At 45.2% G+C, this 27,305-nt stretch overlaps 1 protein-coding gene across 2 annotated transcripts in view; it reads right to left on the reverse strand.

The window, feature by feature from the left end:
• The window catches only part of GARNL3 (GTPase activating Rap/RanGAP domain like 3), a 127,095-nt gene extending 102,846 nt beyond the window's left edge, over nucleotides 1-24,249 (reverse strand). The window contains exons 1-2 of one of the 2 annotated variants that reach the window (XM_035015772.1): nucleotides 24,107-24,249; nucleotides 3,656-3,725 (exon numbers count right to left, since the gene is read on the reverse strand). In XM_035015772.1, the coding sequence (XP_034871663.1) occupies nucleotides 3,656-3,725; nucleotides 24,107-24,249 (213 nt within the window). Of the gene's footprint in view, nucleotides 1-3,655; nucleotides 3,906-24,106 lie in introns of those variants that run through there. The other variant, XM_035015773.1, reaches the window with a different exon arrangement.
• Between the last annotated feature and the right edge of the window lie 3,056 nt (nucleotides 24,250-27,305).

The following is a 27,305-nucleotide window of genomic DNA, read 5'->3' on the forward strand; positions in this document are numbered from 1 at the left end:
GATGGTCACCTAACATTGTGAATGTACTTCCTGCCCCCTGAATTGTACACTTAAAAATGGTAAATTTTCTGTTGTGTATATTTGACCACCATGAAAAGAGGTGTTAAAAACGCTGCCACTGCTCAGAAAGCAGACGGGAGAGAGGTGACTGACTGCAGTCAGGGGAGCTGGTCGGCTGAGAGGATGCATCAGCACTCGGAGAGTGAATGTGAGAAGTCACAGGGACCGAAGAGAACCTGAGAAATTAGCTAGAGTCTGATGGCTTCCTGGTCACATGAGGCCCAGCTGTGCTTCCTGCGCTTCATTTTGGTGAGCTTCACCCACACCCTTTCAGTGAATTACTTTAGACTTGCGCTGGACTGAGTGGGTCTTTGTGCCTTGCAAGGAAACAATTCCTGATGAAGGCAGGGAACAGCTGGGCTCCGGCAAAGCAGCAAATGCTGGAGACTGCTGGCTCCTAAAGCCAGACCCCAGCTCCAGGAAAGCAGAGAAACTGCCTTTTCCCTCCGCTCAGTGCCTAGCACCATGCCCAGTGAGGGGGGGCAGGGGCAGGCCTTCAATACGTGGGTATTGGATGAGCGCCAAGAAACCCCCCATGAGTCTAGAAAGGTCTGAGCTTCCATGTTTTCACTCACCAAATTCATACAACTAAGCCCCCAAATCTGTCCTCATTATTGATGTCAATAGCCAAGCTTGGTTCTTCACAAGGACTTCTACCTCATTTGTTCAAGGTCAAAAGAAGTCTATGCTAAAATTTCAATTTTGCACCCTTCTACAAACTTTGAGTTTCAAGATGCCCAAGATTGATTGGGTTTCCAACAATTTCATCAAACCAGGTGTGTAAAAAAAGTTAAAACTTATTTTCTGATGCATATAGAAAATACAGAAACAGTTTTTAATAATTAGCTTTTGGTCAAAGATGAGAGAAAATGTCTCCTTCCTTAAAACAGCAGAGTCAGATTTTCAAGAGATCTTTAGACAGCAAAAATGGAACTTGGCTCATTTGATTTTTCTCAGCCATTCCAACCACCAAGACATGCCATTCCTGACAAGGGAAAAGTCGACACAACCTAATTTTACAAAAGGAGGGGAACTGTTACCCAGAGAACTGTTTATAACGATGTTGGGCTATCACGTGGTTAAAATGGTAACATGAGGGCTATATAACAAGAAGACATTTACAAAATACAGCTGGACGAGAAAAAGAGGAAGACAAAATTATACGTGTAATTTGATTACAGCTAAGTGGAACTGAGGTTAGTCGCTAGAAAGATTGGAAGGTACCAAAATGAGATAAAAAAGTGGCAATGGGGCAGGGGAATTATATATGGAATTTTTAAATGTATTTAAAATTTACTTTATACTATTTTAAAAGTCAGCTAGAAACACACACACACACACAGACAGACACACCCATGGCTTCCAAACAAAAACTTGAACAAATAAAAGGAAGAATTTTGGTCAATGAGCTGCCTCATTAGGCTGAGGATAATCGATGACAAGTCTGGGGTTCTCTAAGGCAGGCTTTCTTCAAGTGTGGTCCTGGGACCAGCGACATCACCATCCCCTGGGAACTTGCTAGAAACAGAAATTCTGGGTCAACCCCAGACCTACTGGATTGGAAACTCTGGGGACGGGGGCCCAGCAGTCTGTTCTGAGAAACTCTCCACGTGATGCAGATGCCTGCTCAGGTTTGAGAACCACCTCTCTCAACTACCTCCCCAGTCTGACAGCCTGTGGTTTCCACAAGTCTATAAAGGGTCCATCTTTCACACCTTTGTTGTCTCCCCAAACACCACTCTCACCATTTACAAGAGCTTCATGTGACTTACTGGATCCGGTCCAAAGTCCACCTGCAAGTCAAGGTCCTCCTTTGGTTACCAAACTTCATCTTTACCACCACGGCTAGCTAATATGGACTGCGCTTATGTGCATCATCTCATTTAATCTCCTGACAACCCTATAAGGTAGATTATATTAATATCCCCATTTACATAATATATAATAATATAATAATAGAATATCCCCACAGATGAGAAAACTGAGGCCAAAAGAAGTCCAAGATCAGACAAGTAGGAAATGATGAAACAAAATGACTTCTGGGCACAAGTTCTTAAGCGCCACTGAGGTTCAGAGAAGTCCACAGGCAGCAGTGGGTGCTGGAGCTGGTATGTGAAGCCAGGCCTGATTTCAAAGCCTGCCTGCTTTGTGGCCACTCAGCTCGGCTGCCTCATACACTCTTCGAAGCAGGGCCATTTGCTCACTGCCCCTGGAATACATCACTGCCAAGAATCACATTGTTTGCAAATATCCACTGTCTGTCTTCTCTACCACCAACCCACGGCCATCCTACAGCCTCCACGAGGCCTTCCGGGCTGCTTCCCCGAGATCCCTGGCTAGGATGGGTCACTTCCTCCCTTCTCTTCACCCCCACCGGGCCCTAGCTGTATCCCTCTCACGAGATTTACCAGTTCACGCCCTGAATTATAGTTCTACACATGCTCCTTCGAGGGAGGCGGTGGTCTGAGTTGGCCCGGTGCCACCGGCGATGGACACAGAACACGCACTGATGGAGTCAATCAGCGTGTCTTTCATGTGACTAAATTCATTTTCTAGATACTTTATGTATCTTATCTGCCCAGCTCAAGACAGTAAGCTCCTTAAGAACAAGGACCAAATCTTTTACTTATTTTATATTTTCAAGAATACTCAGCCCTGGGCCAGATATACAGTCAAGTCTATAATATTCGAGTGAATTCAATTACTGCTACTGGTACACAGCTCTGGTATAATTTGTCCTACTACTTAAGCCCCGCAAGAATGCAGCATATATTAATGGAAGAAAATTGAGTGCTGCACAAATGGATCCAAGCAACTCATTTTTTATAAATAGATAGGAATAATAAATTCAATGTTTTTAATAGTGTTAAATAATAATCAAGAAGATTCTATGAGCACATTTTCCTGAAAATTGGTTCAAATTTCCATGCAATTGGGGAAAAAAAAATCACAGTTCTGTCTTTTACAAAATTGAGGCTAAAATATGCCTTCATTATTCCTCTTTTAAAATGAAAGCATACTATTTTAAAAGCTCGTAACATAAACCCTAATGTCTCTCGCAAGGAAAATGTAGATATTTTCATTCCAGATATCTATCAACTATCACAGTATATTCTAGCCCAACAAATATACTTTTAACAGGAAGAGAAAAAATCTCATAAATATTCTAACTCCTACCACATACCCAGAAAGCAAAGGTACTGAAAATCAGAACATGTATTTCAATAATATTTAAACCTCAAAAACTAGATTTGTCAACTTTTAGGAATAAGATAATATAAAAACCAAATGCTGCCTCTCTTAATTCATAAATCATTTAATTATATACCCCAATTATATGCACCAGAGAAAAATACCAAGCCACAACATATTTTTAACAAACTGGAAGGCACAGATTCAGAGTACGTAACAATAAAAACAAATAGATAAAGATGATCAGATTATTATGGCCTTTCAATAGTCATTTATTCCCATCCCAGCCCCACACGGTACCCACATGGTCTGACAGTAAATATACAACAAAAGATCTGATGAGCTCGGCGATGCTCTAAATCTAAATCAATGTACTACCACTGAACAGACAGTGTAAACTTACCAGCTCCACAGATCCATAATGTTTCCTACTGAAATCCCCACGTCTACAGCCTAGGTCTTCCGAGACAGAGCTGGAACAAAAATGCTTCATCAGTATTATACATAGCGATCTGGCCACAAACCTTCTGCAAAAATCGACTACCATTTGCAAAACGGGCTGCTGTGGGACAGGCTTTGCCCCGGCTCCTCACTGCAGGGGAGCCTCCTTGCAATATACACAGTCCCCAGCAGCCATTGCAGAGCCGGCGCTCATGGAGCCCTCAGTAACAAGAAAAACACCCGAGTCATCCCTGGAAGTATAGGCAATGATTGAATTAAATACTTAGTCATTTGGAATCGACTGAGATTTCCAAGGCCACTGGTGGTTTATAATTTCATTTCTGTATAACCAAAGGGGATGAGAAGCCCTGCAGTAAACTTGAGGCCAGGGACAAAGCTTGCAATTGTCTCTCGTTTAAGAGAGGCTCTGTGTCCCAAATATTCAACATAAAAATAACCAGCATTATTTAATGCTATAGACCAGAAATGAAACTTTAAATAGGAGGAAGAAACTTCCAAATCCTGGTAGGCCCCACCCCACCCCTTTTCATTTATGACAATAGGACAATATGAAAAAAAAAGAGCAGCACTGACAAAAAATCTAAAAATCCTAACTTCAAGGATCTTTAGTGTTTATGTAACAGTAGCTAACACTTCCTCCAGCCCCACCCCCCCTTAAATCAGATAAGAAAAATTACACGCATTGTGAAGAGCAATTAAAACAAGGGTAAAACTCTTACTGCATTTACATCTTGAATGCAGAGTTCCACACTCCAAAGCCACATATCTTATCGATGAGTTAGTCTATTTAGGACCCCAAGTAGTGCTCCTGAAACCACTGGAGCCCCACAAACGCAAGCAGCTTTAACAGATTTTGTTCTTGTAGATGTCATGCAAATAACTCTCCCAAATGGTAGAAAACAAAATTGCACAGGACCTACAAATCGCTCCAAAATATTTGGGCTCCAACATGCAAAGAAAGGTGCCTTTTGTACCTTTTCATCCTTCCTTAAAAGGTAGCTACATTTTCTAAATTACAGCCTTCTTGGCACGCTCAGAGAGAGACTGACTTCACTGTTCAGCATCCACAGACCTGACTCTTTGCCAGGACACTCTTTGATAGGCTCCAAGCAAGACAGCATGAGAGAAATGAGGGTCTATTGGTATTCTGCTTCCACCATTTCACAGAGATGGCTGAATTAATCTTATAGGAGAAATTTAACCTTTTGTAGTCCTCACTTCCTTAGCAGAAAATGTGCCACAAATTAATGAATACTGCGTGGAAGTGTGCCCCAGATATTTCCCAGGCTACCGTCCTGCTTCCAGAGACAGGATTTTCTACCCCTCAAAAAAGTCTCTGGAAGAGATTTAAACCTGCCCTCCATGGCCTATTCCGGAATGCATGAAATACGTCCTCTATGCCCGTTTTCTTAGCCCGTTCTGAAAGCCCTCCTGGAGAATACTGCCAGCGCCCTACGTGACAGTTTCAGGATCCTTCCCCGGCGGCCCTGGGTTACCAACAGAGTGTGTTCCAGGGACAGGAGCGTCTCTGCCCTGGGCCAGAGATGGGGCACAGAGTGAATGCCCAATGGCTGGTGACGAAAGCTCTGTCTGCCCAGTTCGGCCCACCTCTTCGGTTTTGGGGGGCACCATCCCACCACCAACAGCGGCAGCAGCTTCTAACACAAATGACCAACATCATGAGAAGAGCAAGGATGCTGGGCTCTGGGCCCCTCCCCGGGCTGCCCTAAGCACCACCAAGGGCGTTCTCAGACACAGTGCCAGCTCCCTAACTTTGCCAACAGCCAGAAACTAACACCAAAAAAGACGACAACCCTGCATCCTGGGGCAACCACATCCTTAGAAGCTTCATAGCAGGAAAGCAGTGTCCTATGAAAACAACCCAGAGATACAGAAACAGAACATCTGCTCTCAGTTGCCCTTTTCCCCCTCTAATTACATTTCATGCAATTCGCTGCGGAGACAGTGCTTGCTAATGGCGAGAGCCAGGCTGAACTATATGGGGTGCCTTTCTGCGGCTGCAGGAGGCACTCGAACCGCCACGTTACAAAACCCTCTGGCCTCCCCGACTCGCTCCCCAGGCGCCCGGGCTCCTCGGTACCCAGCACAGGAGATGTGATTAAAGGAGTCACCCAGAGCTCCAAGAGGAACTTTGCTCTCCTACGGGTCCCGGTGTCTGGCCTACTGCTCGGCACAGAGTGGACATGCAGGAAATGTTTGTTGTATTAATGAAGGTATTTGCACATCGTTTGGATCTTACTTGCCAACGCCTGAGAGCACCCCTGGTGAGCACCAAGGCAGGCTGCCTGTTGACAGTCTCCTTCCTCAGCCAGCAGTCAGTCTATCAGACAGTCCTGGCCCAAGAAGCAGACCCTGCTATGTGCCCGCCAAAACCTATTCTCCTTTCTTCTTGGGCTTGTCACTAGACCACATCTCCTAGCCCCTCTTGCAGTGCGACCACATGACTGAGCTCTGGCCAAGAGAATATGGGCTGAAGCGCCAACACCACGTCCAGCACGTCCTGTGGGAGGCGCCTACTTTCCTTCCCCTTGGCTAACAGGGTGGAGAGGACTATGAGGACTGACAGGAGGGCTGAGCTACAAGACGGAAAAAACCTGGTCTCTGAAAGAGACCAAGGCCACACCTCTAAGAACATCTGTATTAGAATATGCCATGAGCAGGAAATCAACACTGAGTTGTGTCCATCCCATAGCATTTCGGTTTACCTGTTAAAGCTGCCGTGTCCCCCGAACTAATACGGTAGCGACTGCTACCATAGCAACAGCCTAAAATACACAGCACCTGCTTGGGAGGCAGGCAGCTGCCAGTGAGGAAACTGATCTTGGCGGCCAGGAAGATGGAGATCTAGGGAACACAGTGGCAGAATACGTGATAAAACGTATCCCTACAGTTACATAGAAGGGGGCCCTGTGCCTTCTGAGCCTGCAGCTCCAGGGAAAGTGGCTGGATATGGCGGTGATGCTGTGCCTGGCTCCTCCTGGCTGACCTTAGCAAAATTTTTTTTTTATAAAGAAGAGACGAGCCCAGGCAAGAACCGGACGGGTTTCACACAAAGGAAGGGAACAGAGAGAGTCTAGAGACCAAGGGCCTCACAGGCTTGAGAAATCACTGTTTCTGGACTCCAAACAGGAAGAGTTCTGTTGTGGGCAGAAATGATGGGTACCTCCTCCAGACCCAGCCCATACAAAGTTCCCACAAATAATCCTTGCTCTCTTTCCTCACCCACTGGCTGACTGGAGAGGGCTGTGAGGACCAACAGGGGTGAAGCCCCAACAAGGAGGAGGCTTGGTCCCTATGTGACCACAGAGAAGATCCCCAGTGACATGAGTGAAAAATGACTTTTATTATTTTATGTCACTAAGATTCAGTTTATGACAACAGGTGATTTTATCTCAACGGATACAGCTCTCTGTCATTAACAGACAGGAGAAGAATAACTCCCACAGAAAGTGGTGGTCAGAGGGCTGGCGGGCTGGGATGACTCTCAGGGGTCAGCAAACCATGGGCCCCCCCACCGCCCGTTCTTGCAAACAAAGTTTTATTGGAATGCAGCCATGCCCTTTGGTTACCGGGAGTCTGTGAGGGCGTTTGCATCACATCAGGGCAGTGCTGAGCAGGGGCAACAGAGACTGAATGGCCCACAAAGTCCAAGCTCTTTACTATCCAGCCCTTTACAGAAAAAAGTTTGCCTGACTACTGCTGTAGAGCCTCGCGAATCCCTGTTGCTGGTTTCAGGCCTCCCCATAAACTAGATTAATAAGCCAATGGAAATACTTGAGTCCATTAGAAAACCCGGGGGAAGCTTTCTAAAAATGCAGATTCCCTGGCCCTATTCCCAGAGGTGGTGATTCAGCATGGCTGCGACTTTAACAAGCAGCCGGGGAAATTCTGACGCCAGTGGTCCACAGACAGTGTTTTGAAAAAGACTGCTCTTCCAGATGATTCTGGAATCCCTGGGAAACCCGTCAGCCATCCTGCAGCACTTCCATCAGGAGGAACAAGGCCGTGTTTGTTTTAACGGGAGGACGTGTGATATAGTCTTTCCGGGTATGTGATTCAGTCACAGACATATTAAGTTCTTAACCTCTCTGGGCAGTAGTCCCCTCCCGTATAAGATGTGGCTGATAGTATCGCCTACTTAACAGGGTTAGAAAGGATAAATGAGAACAAATAAAAATTCATTTTAAACACAAGTTCTGTCACATAAAAACTACTCAATGTGTTAGCTATTGTATTATTGTTCTTATTAGTGGTATGAATTCTCAGGTTGTTAGAGCCCTGAGAAGGGACATTCGACATAAATGATTACCCACTTTTTAAAGAGGTTTAAATAAGACACCACACCCCCATAGCAGAAGATTTGGGGCCAAGTGCAGCCTCACAGCTCAGCATGACGTCTCCTCCCTCAAAGCGCTGCCTTAGCAGTGTGACCCCACTTAGAGAATACTTGGGACCCAAGAGCATGTCACCAGCACAAGGCAGGTGCAAAAAAGAACCGGGGAGTTCGAGTTCCTCGCTCCCACGCAATGTGTTCTGGGCTTTAAATATAAACTCTGTTTTAGCAAATTAATGTGTGAGGATGCTGGATCACGCCTTGCAAGCATGCACAGAGCTGAGGACCTTCGTGTTACGTCTCTAAGCAAGGCCTGGGATGAGAGCAAAGATTTCCAGCCCCACAAAGAGGCTCGAAAAATTACCAGTATACAAATCAGGTTCCCGGAAAACAGGACAACCTCGTCCAAAGGGTCAAACTAAATAAGGAAAGAAAGGAAGCTGATACTCAGTGATACGGGTCCGTTACAGGACTGACCTAGAGATTAGTGATTCCCCCTGAAGACCGGCCAGACCCCACTAATCCAGGCCCCTGTCATTTCCAGCCCTGCTGGAACAGTTAAAGCCGACAGCAAGTGCAGGGACTCTTCTTGGGTCAGCAGAGAGATTTTGTGAAAAGCAACAGGAGGATTTTCAAAAGCCTACTGACAGCAGAGTTCAATGTCAGGAGCTCCAGGACGAGGCCTCAGCCCTCTTGATCAGCAGATAGAAAGAGACAGATGGAAGAGACCCCCCTATTTGAGGAACAGGGAGGCTAAACAATGAGCCAGACTACAGATTTAGGCCTGGATGGAGCCTGAGCCTCCTAACACCAGGAGCCAGAACAGCTTATTGCACAGAAGGGACCAGTTGTCTCTCCTGAAGGTAAGTGACACCAAAAAAGCAGAGATGCGATCATACAGTCATTTCCAATGATGAAATGGAAGAATTCTGTTCTCTTCTGAAGACAGTTCAGATACGAGGAAGGAAGAATTCAGCAGGCAGATTTGTAGAGTGTAAGGAGCCCTGGGAGTCAGAGCCCTTTGGTTCTTGCTTCAGATAGCTCCCTGTCCCTATCCTGGTTCTGGGGTGCCGTATCATGTGTTCCTTGGACCAGGATCTTAGGTTTGCATACCCTTAGCAAGTTCCCCCAGCCATAAGGTGGTCAGACAGGGCTGGATTTGGAGCTCAGCTCTATGGCACACAGCTCTGTGACCTCAGGCAAGTTACTCATCCTCTCTGAGCCTCCTTCCTCATCTGTAACATAGGCTGAAAATAATATCTGTCTCTATGGGAGGATGAAAAGATACCACAAGTGCTTAGCACAACACCTGACACATAGTAACCACTAAATAAATGCTGGTTATTCCAACTTCCAGGGACCTTATCTGTCGTGGTCATCACTATGCCTCATGTGTCTTACAGAGTACCTAGTTCATAGCTGGCTGCTCAGGGATTACTGGTTGAATAAATGAATCATGAATAAGTGATAAGGTCTGCTCACCTTTGCTCTGCTTACACTCAGGTGGGCTCCTGCCTCCTTCTCATTCCCCTTCCTCACCCCTCAGCTACCATTAGATATTCTGACAACCTCTAGGTGCATCTGATGTTACTTTCACCATCACTAAGACACCTTTCTCACCTGAATCCTCTTTTCTCCAACATTCTGGAATGCATTCCTCCTACAGTAGTTATGTATCCACTAAGTTTCCGACGAAGACACATGTCCCTGGACTTTACCTGGTTCTCTATTATAATTCAAGCCTTCCCAGATAATTCCCTGCAAAGTTCCTCTCGATAATGATCTCTACCAGTGCCTCTGAAATTCTCTCTCTAGCTAAAAAACACCCTATCAAATGCTGGCGAGGATCGGAGCAGTCAGACCCCTCACACATCTCGGTGGGAATGGAAAATGGTAAGCTAAGCCTCTTCGGAGAACAGTTTGGCAGTGCCTTATAAAATTAAACATGCAGTTACCCATATGACCCAATAATTACACTCTTGGGCATTTATCCCAGAGAAATGAAGATGGATAGTCACAAAAATCTGTACACAAATGTTTTGCAGCAGTTTTCTTCAGAATAGCCCCAGGTTGGAAAAATCCTAGAAGTCCCTGAAAGGGCAAATGGTTAGGGGGTGCCTGAGTGGCTCAGTTGGTTAAGCGTCCAACTCTTGATTTTGGCTCAGGTCATGATCTCAGGGTTGTGTGGGATTGATCCCTGCGTCGGGCTCCGTGCTCAGCAGGGAGTCTGCTTCTCTCCCTTTCCCTCTCCCTCTGCCCCTATCCTGGTTCACACTCTCTCTAAAATAAATAAATAAATCTTAAAAAAAAAAAAAAAAAGTGGGGCAAATGGTTAAACAAAGCATGGTATATCCAGCCCATGGAGTATTGCTCAGTAATTAAAAGAGCAAACTGCTGATAAATGTAACATATATTTCCAGGGAATTATGGTGCATGAATCGAAGTGTGAATCAAAGCCAATCCTAAAAGGTTACAGACTGTTGATTCCATTTATCTAACATGTGACAGGGCTGTGTGTAGAACAGGAACCTAGGACCAGGTTCTGTATCGGTGCTGTATCGGTGACAACTTTCTGGCTGTGATACCGTACACCCGTGACGCAAGATGCCTCCGTGCGGAAAACTGGGCAGGGGGCACCTGGCATCTCTCTGTGTTATTTCTTTATTTCTTCTTTCAAAGTAAGCTCCACGCCCAGGGTGGGGATCGAACTCACGACCCCAAGATCAAAAGTCGCACATTCTTCCGACCGAGCCAGCCAGGCGCCCCTCTCTTTGTTTTCTTACAACCTCATGTGAATTTATGATTCTCTCAAAATCAAAAGTTTCATTAAAAAAAACTGTATCTGAGTCAAAATTCTTTCACTCATTCAATAAACAGTTCCTGAGCACGTATGAGATACCAGGTACTGGGCTCAGGTGCTACACCTGAGATGTGTGGTCCCTGGATCTTGGGGTGCTTACGGTTCAGTGGGAAAATGTCAAGGACACAGGACTTCACGGGAACAGAAATATTGCGCAAGCAAGGCACACCTGTGTCGAGCAAATATGGTAAATTGTAAAACAGCCTCTTTTTATCCCCTCAGGAGTAGCATATGCAATCTTCAGGTGTGGGTGCCCAGAGCAGAAGCCTGGGGAAGGGGGGGGTCTGTCGTGCTTTTCTCAGCTCAAGACCCACCATCCAGAAAGCTGGGAACCACTACCTACAAGAAGATTTCCTGCAAATGTAAGGTCTGTGCATCTGCTCTCTCCCTTCCCCACTCTTCAGTGACCTGAGCTTCCCTTTTCCTCTAAGAAAAGGGACTGGAGAGCTTTCCAGCTCCGAGGATAATCTGCCCACAGGAGACCTATTCAGGCATGACCACAAAGTGTTAAGCAGAAACTGGTTTAAGGAAAAAAAAAAATGAACAGATAACATATGTTGCTGCCTACCTCCCTTGATCACCTGCAGATTTTGCTTCTTTGGGGAAATCCCTCCAAGGTCTCTCTCCCCAGGTCCTCAACGTTTTTCCACTGAGATGCACAAGATCTGCCTCCAGTTGCACCCAGACCCTGAAGGGAAGCATGCTATCCAGAGTGGGTTAGTACCCTGTGTGCCAAGAATCCTAGAGAACACCCAGGTTATTCTGACCCTTGCGATTCAGAATAGTGTGGTCCTTGGACCTGAGCCGGTGAGAAATGCAGACTCTCAGGCCCCACCTCAGACCTAATGAAACAGAATGGCACGATCCCCTGAGGATTCATATACACATTGAACTTGGAGAAGCACTGACTCTAGATCTTGGTTCTCAAACCTAGCTATATATCAGAATCATCTGGATTTTTTTCTCTAGTCTGTTTTATTATGAAATATTTCAAGACATAGAAAAACAAATAACGTGGGGCGCCTGGGTGGCTCAGTCGTTCAGCGTCTGCCTTCGGCTCGGGTCCTGATCTCAGGGTGCTGGGATCGAGCCCCGCATCGGGCTCCCTGCTCTGCGGGAAGCCTGCTTCTCCCTCTCCCACTCCCCCTGCTTGTGTTCCCTCTCTCGTGCTCTCTCTCTGTCAGATAAATAAATAAAATCTTTAAAAAAAAAAAAAAAGAAAAACAAATAATGTAACGAACATTATAGACAGACTTGAAACCCCTGAGTACCTCTTTGGTCCCACTGTCATCTCGCCCTGCCCTAAAATAATCACTAAATAATTAGGTTTATACTTCCTGCTCATATTTTTATATTTGCACTGTGTGCTTATTCATAAACAATATACAGTATTATTTAGCATGTTTTAAAATTTTACACAAATACCATTACTATGCATGTCTTCCTCCAACTAGCTTCTCTGGTTGAACAATTGGTTGTTGAGATTTGTACATGTTAATACCTGTAGCTCTGAATCATTCACATACACTGCTGTAGAGTAGCCTTCTGGATTACTGTACCATTGTTCTTCCATTCTCCTACTGTTGGACATTTCAATTGTTTCCAGTTTTTAAACAGCGCTGTAATCAAAATCCTTTTACATCTCGCCTTCAGTACGATGGCAATCATGTCCCTAGAAGACATACCCAGGAGTAGAACTGCTGGGTCATATGTGCATCTTTATTTTTTCTACGTATTGCAAATTTGTTTTCCAAAGTGAATGTAGCAATTTACTCTCCCAACCGCAGCATGGGAACTGTGGGTGCTCCGTATACTCGTTAACACTTGGTGTTGTCAGAAATCGGTTTTGGCAAGTCTGAAGGATATGAAATAGTGTCTCACTGAGGTGTGGTTTCAATCTGCACTCCCCTGATAACACTCTTCTTTTGCTTATTGGCCATATGGGCTACCTTTTCTAGGATTTGCCTATTCCTGCTTCTTCACCCACTCCCTTTCTGTAGGTTGTTGGTCTTTTCCTAATTGATTTGTAAGAATTATCGGTATGTTCTGAATACCAACCCTTTTTGGTTAACAAATCACAGATATCATCTTCAAAACAGTGGTTTTTCTTTTAAAAATCTGCTCCTGGTATCTTTTATCATGAAGAAATTTTAAAACTCTAATGTAAACATTTTCAATCTTTTCCTTTCTGGTCTTTGTTTTTCTGACTTAAGAAATCCTTCACCAACACAACGCCATAAAGACAATCTCCTGTTTGAGCAGCTTCCTGTTGTCCTCTGCAAAAGTTTGAGTTTGCTTAAAAAAATTTCATCTAAATATATAGATGCCCAGTCCCTACCCCAAACCTCCTCGATCAGAATCTTCAGGAGTGGGATCTAAGCACCTGTATTTTTAACCAAAATAAATTCCAAAGGTGACCTGAGAAATGCTGGCAGACCCACTTCCTACCCACTGGATGCCCAGGGAAGGCATCCTCTACAGAACCCCATAGAACCAGTCACCTCTGCCTCTTTCACTGGCTCCTTCTTTCTCTTTTTGTTCCCAAATGTGAGGTGCTCCCTGAAGTCCATCTTTTGAAGGACTTGTGCACTTTTATGGGCATCAGTATTACTGACAAGTCCCAAATTTACACCTCTGGGCTTGACATATGCTCAGTTACCTTTCCTGCTTCTCCCAGAAGTGCCAGGAGGTCAGTGTGGTTTTTCCGAAACTGATCCAACAATGTGGTTTCTCACTTCTGCCAGCACTCAATTATTTTCATAGTCTGCAAGCTATGGAATGAATCACTGTTGACTTCTCCCTCCCGAGCTCTATGGTCAGTCCTCAGTCACCGTGGGTGATCAACACCCATCCTCAGCCAGCCCAGTCCCTCCGTCTGACAGGTCCCTGTGGTCTGAATCCCAGACCCAGAAGATTCTGAATGCCAACAACGTCCTCGTCAGTCTTCCTGTCTCATCATACAATCTTAGGGTAGAAGAGACTTCCAGAGACTTCCAGCTCCACAGACTTAGGGACCATCTGGGGTCCAACCTATTATCTGTGATTGTGTATTCTCTATCAGATACTTGAAAAAGAGCTACCCAGTCTGACTTACACACCATTAGTGATCACAAACACAGTATGCCCCAAGGCCCTCCATTTTGGCTATTAAACCATTTTCTCCCAGAGTGAATTAAAGTCCACCACACCTGGATTTCCACCAGCTGGTTCTACATCTTCACCCTTTCATTCTTCTTCAATTTCTTTACCATCACATACCACCCCCCACCGCCACCACTGTGGGGTCGGGCCTGCTCCCTCTGAGCATTTCAGCCACTCTGCCTTTCTTCCTTTTCCTTCAGCTCATGAGCAGCTTCCGGGCTACTCATCTTAGGACCTGGAATGCACTCTCCAAACTCCTTCTTCCTGACCCGCCCTCTGCCCCCAGATTAGAAATTCCAAAGAAGGGGTTGGATTAACACCTGCCTCTCCCACTAGAGTATAAACTTCACACTGGCAGGATCTCCCTTGGTTTTGCTTAATGCAAAATCCTTAGAACCTAACATAATACCTGTCACAGAGTCAGCTAGCTCTTAGTGGGGTTGTGTATGAATGAATGAATGAATCAATGAATCAATGAAAACAAGCCAGCTCACTCTTTGGGGCCATATAAAACAAGTTAAGGTCACTTCTATAGGAAAGCCCTTCAAAGATCCGAGGAGAACCATCACATCCCCAGGGCTTTTCTTCTTTACAAGGTGCCAGGAGTAACACAGGAGGGTAGGGTGAGCTAGACTGGGTAGGGTGAACACAGAGGCTGCTTCATAACTTTCTCTAGGATCAGGCCTGAGAGCACCCCCATGCGCTCTCAATTTCACTATCAGCTGCTGCTGGAAGTGAGCTCCATTAGATCGCATATTCATGAAATTTGTTTTGAGTCAGACATAAGAATACTGTAAATGTTGCCTCAGGTTAATATCAGAAAAATTCATTTCAGAGATTAATATGATGTCAGTAATATGAGCAAACAAAGCAAATGCTATGGAAGCCATCACAATGGAAGAATTGTGACCTCATTCACTAGCCATCAGTTCATGAAGTTCACATTTCCTATGCCTGGTAGTTGGTGTACTTCAATAAGCAGGTGATACAATTAAGTGCAAGTGACTGGTGCTGTAACATTAAAAAGTGGATCAGGTGAAAAAAAAAGTGGATCAGATCCTTGCAGTTTATTGCATGTAAATTATAGCACAAAAAAAATTCTTTAAAAATGTCATACGGAGAAAACATAGAACCCTGGCCTTAAACTTAAATAAATATCTATATGTACAGAGAAATTATATGTGCATAAGTGTTGCCTATATTTACTTAGCCCTGTCTAGCCCACCATTAATTCACTGCTTGATCACTCCTTCATGAGTCCTCAGCTCTACAACTGTAAAATGGGGCTTGAATAATGAATTAATTCAACAAATACTGATAACTATGGTACCTTCCTCATAGGGCTGTTGGGTTTAATGAGAAAATACATATGAAGAAGCACTTAGCATGATTTCTAATTTGAGCACAGTAACTATTTGAATAAACAGAAGTTGTGCTCCATGCCTCTCATTAGAAAGATGTGTGTGTATGCTTGAAGAACAACCCAAAGAAAAAAAAGTCTCTTTGTGACAAGCTAGAATTTGTTGAAATCTGAAATTTTCACACTTTAGGAACATAGCTGTTGGGGAGGAAAAATTTTTCCTCTACTCTCTTAGGTTCTGAAACTGAGGCCCGCAAATTAACCAAACAAAAAGCTAGATCAACAGAAGTCAAGGCATACAAGTTTAATTTTTAATTTTACATGCACAAGGGCTCCGCAGAGGAGCAAACCCCCAAAAAGCAGCTAGACTCAGGGGTTTATATACCCTTTTAACAAAGGGCAATAAACTGTGGAGAAGGGACTAATCAAAAGAAGGATTTGAGGCTCTTCTAGGAGTGGTAAATCGTGGTAAGACAAATATATGGGCAAAACTAATGGCAGATAGAAGTTATTTAGTAAGGCTTATTTTTGCAGACCCATCTTGATGCTTCGTGTGATCTGAGAACCAGGAGGAGTATGGTCTCACTCTGCCAGGACCTCCTGGTCCTTTCCCGGGAACTGAAGCTGCCTGTGCCCTACTCACCACGGAGCTCAACAGCCCCTGGAGAATAATAGCTAAAAGCATTCAGGTTTCCTAAGGAGGTTATGCCATTGCTAAGAATTGTATTCCTTCCTTCTCTGTCTCTGGCAGTAAGGGTTGTTCTCTTCCTCTAGGTTTGGGAGAAGTGAGGGGGCACCTTTACAAAAGAAAATTTATGCCCTGCTTTTAAGGCAGCGAGTTCTTCCTGTGTGTTTTTTCCCCATTGCCTTCAGCTCAAACTAATCTTTATGCCAAGTAGCATATTTTGGGGTGGCATATTTTGATCTCCTTCATAGCCCATACCCATATGTGAAAAATTCTTAGTCTCAAGCATAGAAATAAATGCTCTGGAACTGACTGAATTTTACCTTGAGGGGACCTAGGAGAGGGGAGGGGGGAGGCCCAGGCTACATTTTAAATGATCTCTGTATTCTCCTTCTAATTTTCTGGACCAATTTAGATCCACTCCACGCTTATCTGTGCACAGTTTTCCTGCAGGCACATTCAGACCATGTAGCGGAAGAAAAGTAGCTTACTTGGTGCTTTTAAGGCCAAACTATATTTCTGAAGGGCTCTCTAAAATGTTGACTTCACTAAGCTACTCTGATTCTGAGATAGTCTAAGAAAATGAGACTATGAAGCCAAGAGTGAGAAAGAGCTTTAAAGAAAGCAAAGAAATAGATAAACCAAACTTACAGAAATGTAGGAGGCAAAGTATTTTAATAAGAACATTTATCACTATAGAAGACGACAAGAAAACAAGTCTGCTTCCGAGGCCAAAATGGGACTTATAAAAATGAGTGTTAGCTAGGTGAATTTAGGGCAGGGCAGCCTAAACCATTTCCTTCTGCTCTGTAACAGCAACGATTTAAAAGAATAATACTATCTAGTCGCTATTTATAGTGTGTCCTTATAGTGTTCTGGTACTTTGGGATGAGGTGAGCACCAAAAATGGGTTGCTGGCCCTTGAGGACTACAAAATCTGAAAGAACAGAAAACTCGAATAGTCAGAGGAATACAATTCTTAGCAATGGCATAACCTCCTTAGGAAACCTGATTGCTTTTAGCTGTTATTCTCCAGGGGCTGTTGAGCTCCCATGGTGAGTAGGGCACAGGCAGCTTCAGTTCCCGGGAAAGGGCCAGGAGGTCCTGGCAGAGTGAGGCCATACTCCTCCTGGTTCTCAGATCACACGAAGCAGAAATGCAATTTTTAACTTCATGCCTAGCTTAATCGGTGAAGATCCTCTCCTTTTGATTCAGGCCACCTCCCTCCCTGGGGACCTCACTGCTCCTGTGCCTTCAAATATCACCTCTAAGCTAACAACTCCCCAGACCAAAGGTCCAATTTGGAACTTTCTCTCCAATTGCAAACTCGGACTTCTAAGGGTGGGCCCTCGTTCCACGGACACCCGTGCAGCCCTGGACCACATTCACACCGACTCCTGTGTGCGGCTCAGCAAACTGCCACCTTTTCCCTGATTAGCCACTCCAGGTACAAGGTTCAGGGCAATCACCCATGTCTCTGCTCACAGCCAGCATCGGGTGGGTTGCCCGGTGCTATTCCTGCTGCCTGCACAGCATTGCTTTTGAAAGCTGTATGTTTGTATCTGTGTATTTGTATTTTATTCTTTGAAGAGAGAACACCCTTACTTGGTTCAAAACCCACAGAACCTAGAAGGTTGTACAGGGAAAGCCTCCTTTTCTCTTGCCCCCTCAGTTCCCCATTTCCTCTTGTATTCCTCCCAGAGACGTTTAGCCACTGACAAAGAAAAATGCAAGTTCCCTTTTCCTTTTTTCCCACACAAATGGTAGCATGCTATACACAATTCTACTCCTTGTTTTTGTTCTTTTTTTCATTCGGTGTATCTTGGAGATCTTTCCAAATCGGTACCCAAAAAGCTCCTGTATTCTTTCTTATGGCCACAAAGTATTCCACTGCGTGGATGCATCATATTGAACCAGCTCCCTAGTTTAATCTTTTGCTATTGTTAATACTGCTGCAATGCCTAGGCTTGTCTACCATTTTGCACCTGTGGGCGTGTGTAGAATTCCACAATGTCCTTCATTCCCTCACTACTCCTCTCTTCTCCATTTCCATGTTCTCTGCGTTAGCTCAGACCCTCATCATTGCAGAAAGAAGCCTCCTAGCTGGCACCTCCGCTCTATCACCCTTCACTTAACACCCAACAAATATTTAGGGACCACTTTCTACATGCCAGGTGCTCTTCTAAGATAGGGAAGAACAAGACAGGAAACACAAACAAAGCAAGCCAAACCAGACCCCCACAAATCCTTGCCTGTCTCACAACCGTGGGAGCTGTGGGAGCTTATCAGTACATCAGAACACTCTCTTCTCTGTGTTTGGAATCAGTTAAGAATTAGGGACAGGAGTCAGGCAAATGGAAATCAAAATATCAACTTCCTTACTGTCAGAGTCTCACTGGCAAATGTGGTTGAGCCTGACAACCAAATTGCCTTCTTATTATTCCCCCATCCCTCCAGTTTCGAAAGTGGAACAGGCCATTTGTAGGATGCTTGCCTGGACGGTTGCCAGGGGATCTGCTGTCTCAGGACCGCTGAGCTCCAACAGGGGAGACCAAGGCAGACGGGCCTCCATGCCTGCCTCTAGAGGACTCAGGTGTGTTTTTCCAAATGGAAACAAGAGAGGAGATAACACACAAGCTCTGTGGACAACCAAATCCCAAGAGTGAGAGGGGCAAGGAGAGAGGGACAAGTTATCGGTTCAACCTCTTTCCTCCATGCAAGCAGAGCAGGAGTTTTTCCATGGAAACAAGAAGACAGGGAAACAGAATTTCCCCCAACTGTAAACCAAAAAGCTTACTTTCTAGCACTGTCTTTCAAGCTTAAGTGGCCCTTCACTCAGGAACAAACTAGGTCTTTCAAGGGTTTTGGAAGCTGTTTTAAAAACGTCTAAGTAACAAAACTGCCTTATATTTGTATAATGCCTTGAAGACAAACTCTTTCAAATACATGCCAACTTTCCTCAAAAGATCAAAAAGTAAACCACTGCCAATTCACCTAGCAAGGGAAATGAAGTTTGAATTACCCGTTGTAAGAAATCCAACTTTTTGGTAGGATATTTTCATGAATCATAGTAAAAGCGAATTAGCAGAGAATTCAGAGGGGATTAAAAACTTTTCAAACTTTCTTCCTTCCCCCTCTGGCTGACGTCCATTTAAGGCAGAATGTTCCCAAAAACCATCTTTCTAATAGCTTTCCTTAGTTTTTCCCTAACGTACTCAACACGTCTCGGAAGAAATTTTACCTCATTTCGGGTTGTTAATGGTCCTGAAACAAGGTTACGAATTGGGAGAAGTGAGGATTGCAGAGTCTCGCACTCGGCCTCCTGCCTTCCCTTCCCAAGTGAAATCGCAGTATTCTCAAAGGTGCTCCACAGCTGTCTGATTATCACATTCAGTTGTCAGACTGCAGTTCCATCTGCAAATTTTCGGTTGCATTAGACACCATAAGCCAGCCGCCTGAGTCCCACCACTAGGGATTCCAATTAAATAGGTTCCATGAGCCATATTTTGAAAAAACTCCCTAAGTTATTTTTGTGATCACTCACAGACCACTCCACATCTTGAAATCCCTCCAATGGCTTCCATGACCCATTTGAATCCTCTTCTCCTACCTCCTGACACCTTTTCTTCTCCAAGGCTGCTCTGCTCACCAGGGCAGACAAGAACTATCTCTTCTTCCCCTGGTAACATACTCGCCCACAAAACCAGGCGTGGACACGTGGCCCAGACCTTCCCCATGCTTCTTCTAACGAATGGGAAAGATTTTTCCTCTCAAGTTTCATGCTACCTGAGATGTCACCTGCTGCATGGTGACAACTCATAGACAGTAGGAGCCAAGGAGACCAACAGAGAAGCAGGGCTAAGAATTTGGAGGACACGGGAGTGAGAAAGAAATTCACTGACCAGGCAGCATTTGCGTCCTTGGATCTAGCCATCCCTGAAGCCAGATCCATCCCTTTCCTTAGTTTGGTTATGTGAACCCAGACATTCTCCCTTTTTGGCCTGAATTTGAGTTGTATTTATTTAACTTACAACCAAGAAGACGCAGCCTAGTCCATCTCTTATTTGGCTCCTGGTCTCGTTGCTGTACGCAGCTGTGAAATGAATTTTGCCAAAGCAGGGCTCAAACCATCACTTGCATGTTTCAAACACCATTCAGAGGGTCCCCATGGCCCAGGGATTAAGTACAACATCTTTTACAATATGCCCCTCAATCTGACTTTCCAGACTTCCTAATACTGCACCACACAAGAGGCAAACCAAGATCTGGCCATCTAGAATATTCTCCTCCCCATCTCTGCCTATTAAAAGGTAGTCCAAAAAAAGAAAAGGAAGGGAGGTGCTCCTTTTTCAAGGTCTACTTCATGTTACTGTCTCTGAAAAGACTTTCCTAAGCATCTTCTGCCCCCAGAGATGTAACTGTACCCCTTTTTAGTACTGATGGCATTTATCTAATGATCTTTGTCTTATTCTATCTTGGATTTTGCATTGTCTCATCTCAGGGCCCTCTCATTAATGGCAAGACCAACCACTCAGTTGCCCGAATCAAAATTCAGAGGGTCACTTACTCACCCCACCACCCACATATGTACCACTCTAATCTTCCTCTCTAATATTTCTTGAATCAATCCCATGGTTCCTGCCACTCATTAGAATGCTTATATCTCTTCCCTGGCCACTTTAATAGGGTCCCCTGCCACCAGCCTTATCCTGCTGCAACTTAGCTGCCCAATGACACCAGTTATTTTCCCAATTAGCAAATCTGATCATGCTATGCCCCAGCCTACAGACTCAAAACCAAACTTCTTAGTCGGTGGTTAAGCCCTCCCACTCCTCAGTGGTTAAGTAGGCTTCTGTTTACTTTCCCAGGCTCACCACCCACCACTCCTCAAGAAGCACTGGCCAAATGAGACTGTTCACGGTTCTCTAAACACTCGGAGTGCCTTGATGCTGCTGGCCTTTGCACATATGGTCACCTCTGTCTGGGAAGGCCTCTCCCACTTCTTCCTGGTAAAGCTCCATTCTTCAGGTATTCCCTCCACTGGGAAATCTCCCTGGACTGCCCTAGGGAATAGCACTTTCCTCACCCCCCTTCATCTGGAAGGAGAGGCTTTCTTTGCATCCCCAGTGCATAGCACAGGGTCCAGCACAGCACACAGATGCTCAGTGAATTGTTTGATCTCAGAATCTGTCCAGATTGGTGTCCAGTAAGACACTGTTATATTCTTCACTTGAATATGTATGCATATATATTCATATATATCAGGATGCCCTGTGAATGCCTACATTCCATAAACACTTTGCTCCTGATTGCATGGCTGAGCACCCTGAGGTTAGGAGACGGGCACTGGAGCTAGACAAATCTAGGTTCAAAATCCCTGCCCTGTCACTTAAAGGCTGTGTGTCTTGGAATTGTCTCTTAACCTTTCTGGACTTCAGCTCCCTTATCTGTAAAACGGAGCTAACAGTAGCTACCTCATCAGGTTTTCATGAAGACCAAATGAGAAAAGGCATTTAGGATGTTTGCACACGTGCCTGGTACACAGGTAATCAATGAACACTGTTGAATGAATGAGTTAATGAATGAGCGGCTCACAGAACGGCAGCGGTTCTTAAAGACACATCTTTCTAGCCCGTTTTCCAGAGAACCCAACATCGGACTCCTGGTACAATCAGTTTCAAGTCCGGCCCTTGAGTCTGGGGTTCAGTCCTTGATCCGGACTCGGTTCACTAACCCCTTCTCCCTGCAGCCTAGCCAGCCGGTCGGCCACCAATCACCAGGGCCTGGCCCATCCTTAACCAGATAACTCATCAATAGGGCCCTCCAGATGCTAATTAGGTTGCTTCCGCGGCATCTCATAGGCTCTCCCGCAGCCCTGCCCGCCCCTTTGACTGTGTCATGTGCGCAGAGCACTGTGGGGCTTGTAGTCTAGAAAAGAGGTGGCACCCAGGGCGTGCCCGGTATGGACGCGCACCTGCTGGTCCTCTCCGGGGTCCTCTCCGCGGCACCCTCTGTGGATGGAGCCCCGTCTCATTGCCCTTCCTTGCCAGCAACAGGATAATTCTGCTCAGATAATTCAGTATTTACTGAAATTTTAGGTTTCAGATTAAATCTCATATTTTCATTAAAGGGCGATTTATGGAAGGTATGGTGGTCACTCTGAAAAGCCCGTGGTGACTCCAGACTCGCCCATGTTTCCTTGAAGAATCCATGACGGAACTGGCAATCATGAATTTTTCTAAACGATGTGAACCTTGTACTTTTTTTTTTTTTTTTAAGAGTTTAGTTATTTATTTGACAGAGAGAGACACACAGCGAGAGAGGGAACACAAGCAGGGGGAGTGGGAGAGGGAGAAGCAGGCTTCCTGCCAAGCAGGGAGCCCAATGTGGGACTTGATCCCAGGATCCTGGAATCATGACCTGAGCCGAAGGCAGACGCTTAACGACTGAGCCACCCAGGCGCCCCAACCTTGTACTTTTTAAACTGCATTATCTCTTCAGATTGTAAATGCTATCAAAGGCTCCCCATTGCCTAAGTTAGAAAGTTCAGACCCCTTGGCGAGGCATAGAAGCTGCTTCTATTTTGTATTTATTTAATTACGTGTGGTCACTTTTGTGAAAACAGCGTTTCTCAGCCTTTGTGGCATATGAGAATCACCTGGGGAGCTTTCTAAAGTACTGGTATTTGTGTCTCACCCTAGACCTTGGAATCTTGGAGGAATGACGCAGGCTTCCTGGTTCTTAAAGCTCCCGGGGTGGATTCTCATGTGCAGTCAGCACTGAGAACCACTGGTTTAACACCTGTCGACGTTGCTGAAACATACTTTTCATGGATCTGAGCCTTAGCTCTGTAGTTCCCTCCGTTTAAAGTGGTCTTCTTCCCCTGTTCCTGTCCTGGCCCAGGCTCATCCTACCAGGCTGATCTCAGCTGATACCTTTTCTTCCCTGTGCTCCAGCAGAGTACTTACTCCTAACGCACTTTATACTTGGTTCTTTTCAAGCAGGACTGGAGTTATCTGGTTACTTGTCTGTCTCCCTGGATTGGCTCTAAGTTCTGTGAAGGCAAACATGCCGAAAAGTCCTCTTTCGCCTTTGTGGAGCCAATGAATCAGAATCTCTGGGGTGGGCCTCGGGCATAAATTGTTTATGCTCCTCAGGTGATCCTGATCCCTGCCCCCAGCTACAAATTAGCTCCACAAAAGCACTGGGTACAGCAAGTATTGATCAATATTTGTCACACTGAATTGATGAGGCATCTCATTTGTTCGTAAGTCAATCATATTGTTGCACCTACTTGCCCTGGATTCCCCTGGAGAACTAAGCACCCTGTTTCGTATTCTCTTCATTCACTTATTCATTCATCCAACAGATATTTTTGTACATCATAACAAAGCCCTGAGGATTCAGGAGTAAACAGGAAAACACAGTTACTACCCCATGGGACTTGAGTCCCTATTAGTTATACTATACTTATTATTATCATCACTTCTTCTGAATAATACTGGATTTTTTTCCCCTTATAGATATGATTTGCTATTCAAGGGTAAGGACACTGCCTTATTCTCTTCTATCCCCAAGATGCTGCTGGCACAGAGAAGACATTCTGTAAATGTTCATTGAATCAAGGCAACACATTTCATGGCACTTGTCAAAATTTGTTAGTATTTCTTTGCATGGTTATTTGATGAAGGGCTATCTGTCTCATGAGCTGCAAATCCCCTGAAGACAGGAACTGAATCTATTGTGCTCACCATGCCTGACACAGGGCCTGGCCAGAGTGGGTGCTCAGTGACTATTGCCAAGTAAAGGAAGAAATACACAAGGAAGGCATCATTAAGAACAGAAAGGAAATCTCCGAACCAAACATCCAATCCCCTCTCCCCTCCCTATTCTCCCCAAAAAGGTAAAAAGTATTTTCTTCCTGGGCATTAAGGGATTTCAAGTTAGAGTGAGCATGGGCCCAAACAGATGATGTTTCTTTTACTTACTTACAGGTTGACCTGCGACTCTACTTCAGGGTCTTCTGTTGGCCATGTCTGAAGAGGCTGGATTCCAAATGACAGAGATGACTTGGCTTTCCATAGAAGAGTTTGTGCCATCTGACTCCTACAGGACCCTTTGGTCAGCGGATCCATCAGTGGGCCTGGAGGCTGAGGTGCCGAGCTGAAGCAGAAGGAGTTAGGAAAGGCACTGAGATCAGAGAATAGGAATGGCAGGCCAACCACTGGCCTATTCTGGCACTCTTACCTTGAGGCCAGCCCCATGAGGAAGTCAGCAAGGGCAAAACCAAGGCACTTCCAAGACCCGGGTGCCCCAGCGAGACTGCACCACGCTTCTCTGTGCAGAGCGATGCCCGAGCGTGCTGTGGGGAAGGCCCCGTGCAATCTTGTCACATCCCTCAGTACTGAGCGAAGTCACCCACTATGTCAAGTGAGTGGGGTCTAAGGTAAAAGGAGGACCAGTGAGCACTCAAGCCATCGCAGATTCATTCAGAAAGGCAACATTCATTAAGAGGAAGTTCTGTCTAGAGTGCTTTTGGAGATTAACTAGAGGTGGGACCTCCATCACTGTGTGAGTCCAAGCGTGCTTGGTTTTCTCTCCTTACTTCCAATTAAAATATGCAAGAAAAGCCATCAAAAGGGCCTATGCTGGCAACAACACTGTAGACAGAGAGGACCAAAGAGACCCTTCAAGACTAATGGCATAAATAGTATGCAAGGAGCAAAAGCCTGTTGAATAAATGAGTTGCATATGAGAATAAATTGAGAGATGTGTTCCTGCAACCTGCCTGCTCCTTTCTCTGAGGACACAGTGGGGAAGGTGGGAAAGGTAGTTCTGGGAAGAAGGGGCTGCTTCGCTAGGGAAACACAGGCATCTCGGCCCCGGACTGGAATTATTTTCTGAGCCAATTAGCAGCCAGCCTTCTTTCCTCACCCCCTACCTCCAGTGCCAGACAAATAAGCCAACTAAATCCAATTCCTTGGACATGCAAAAACAGAAACCAAAAGCCATCTTCAATGGCACTTTGGTCAAAAGGGACTCTTTAGAATGCCTTCTTCATAAAGACTATGACAGGGCAAAGCACAGAAGGCCTACTGGCTCAAGCCATATTATCCACAAGGCGGAGGCATCTGCAGAGGGAACCACCATCCTGCTATGGAGCTGGATGCCAAGGGAAGGGAGGCAGCCTGGCTGTGGGGAGCCACACAGGCTCTGCCCACTCCCAAACTGCTGCCGTGGTACCAGCTAGGCTGCGGCCAAGTTCAAAATGAAAAAAAGGTCACTGTTGCCAGGCCCATCTGCCATTCCTCTTCCAGTGGTGACCCAGCTTCCCCCTGGAGGCCACGTGCCGCATGCCTGAGCCAGACTTCCAGATAATCTCACCCCAGGATGGCGTGAGGCCACTGATCTCAGCAGCAACTAGACCGACATCAAAGGCTCAAGCCTTCCACATCTGACAAACGGCAAGAGGCCAAGTTCCTGAGATGTTATCAGTTGTTCTTTACTCAGTGGGACCCCCCCCCCCACCAAGTCTTCTGAAACCCAGGCTCCCTAGAGTTTACGGCTGCCTTAGCAATCGACAAACAAACCACAAAGCAGGGCTTCTGGATGAGAGATAACATTTTTTGTTTCCTTTTGAAACTTTTAGATTTTTTTAAATTACAAATAATAATAATAATAATAATAATAATAATACATGCAAAACATTTATTAAGAAAGTGCTCCTAAAAGAAACGCATAAGGGAGTGGAGGAAGCAGGGCAGGGACGTGAGGTTTCATTTGCAGGCAGAGTCCTCTGAGGGGACAGCTTTGGTTTGGGTGAGCTGGGCTGTCCTAAGTGGCCACCTATGACAACCGAGCGACTGATATGTGCAAAGTGAACTGTGGAAGCGTAAAATACATGCTGATTTCCAAGACTTAATACACATGAAAAAGGATTTAGAACACCTCATTCATAATTTCTATATTGATTACATGTTGAAGATAAAATTCTAAGAATATTAGAATTAATTTTAATGTGGCTACTAGAAAATGTAAAATCACCTATGGAGCTCGCTTTCCATCTTGGACAGCGTCCCTCCAGGCAGACTGCCTCGGCTGCCCTGCCTGAGACAAGGCACTGAGGGCCACCGTGGGGCTCGGGGGCAAGCCCCCAGGTACACATATACCCAGAGCCCCTGCATGGGAGTGAGGGCTGGCGTGGCTGTTGGAGCCAAAGTGCACTGAAGGGGGGAGGGGAGAAACAGCCAGAAATGGTGAGGGGACCTGAGGGGATCTGACAGTGCCCACAACATCCCACCTCCACTCTCTTCCCACTTCCAGCTAATAGAGCGGTGCGATCCCTAGAGCTCCGTTCTCCTCCTGTCTGCAGAGCTGTGTGTGACATAGAGGTCTGTAGACGGTGCGATGTTCTGTGACCTGCTTTTCTACCTAAACATAGTCTGAGACATCTCTGTACATCAGTCACTACAGGCACATCTTTTTTTTAAGTTTTAAGTCATCTCTACGCCCCCCGTGGGGCTCCAACTCCCGACCCCGAGATCAAGAGTCACGTGCTCTTCTGACTGAGCCAGGTGGGCACCCCTAGAGGCACATTTTCAGAATGAGACCACCTTATATATTGCTTACATTCCGCCTTTTCACTTATTTTAATCTTTAAATACTTAGGTTATTTCATTGTCTTAGCATGTGATTCTCTAGCCCTTGAATCTTTAGAAGTTTGTTTAAAAGTACTTAAATACTACTTCTTTTAGACTTTGCTACCATTTACTTTTATGCTTTTGCCATATAACTTTACTCATAGAGTTTCATTCTTCTTTATACTTTCGGCTAATTCTTGAGTTTCATTTTCTAACTGTTCAGATTCTGTTCCACCACTGTGAGTTTTAATCTTTTTATTCACTTGTTAGCTTTTTTAGTCTTACCTTCCCAATTTACAAAAATGTATGTTCCTCTTCATCTGACATCTTAGTTTTGTGGTCTCACTACTGAATATATCTAGCAGTTGAGAAACTTCTTGGAAGGATGGCAGAGCAAGTGTTCACTGGCGTAACTCCTTGGAACCCATGGAAATAAGCAAAAATGGCTCAATATATAGAAGAACCTTATTGAAAGAAGAGAATGACTAAACTCTATGCTCTGAAGACCTGCTGTATACAATACGTGTGGACGAACTGAAAGAGAACACCAA

The sequence above is a fragment of the Mirounga leonina genome, unplaced genomic scaffold, assembly GCF_011800145.1.
Source record: "Mirounga leonina isolate KUSES-001 unplaced genomic scaffold, KU_Mleo_1.0 Mir_170, whole genome shotgun sequence".
Lineage (NCBI taxonomy): Eukaryota > Metazoa > Chordata > Mammalia > Carnivora > Phocidae > Mirounga > Mirounga leonina.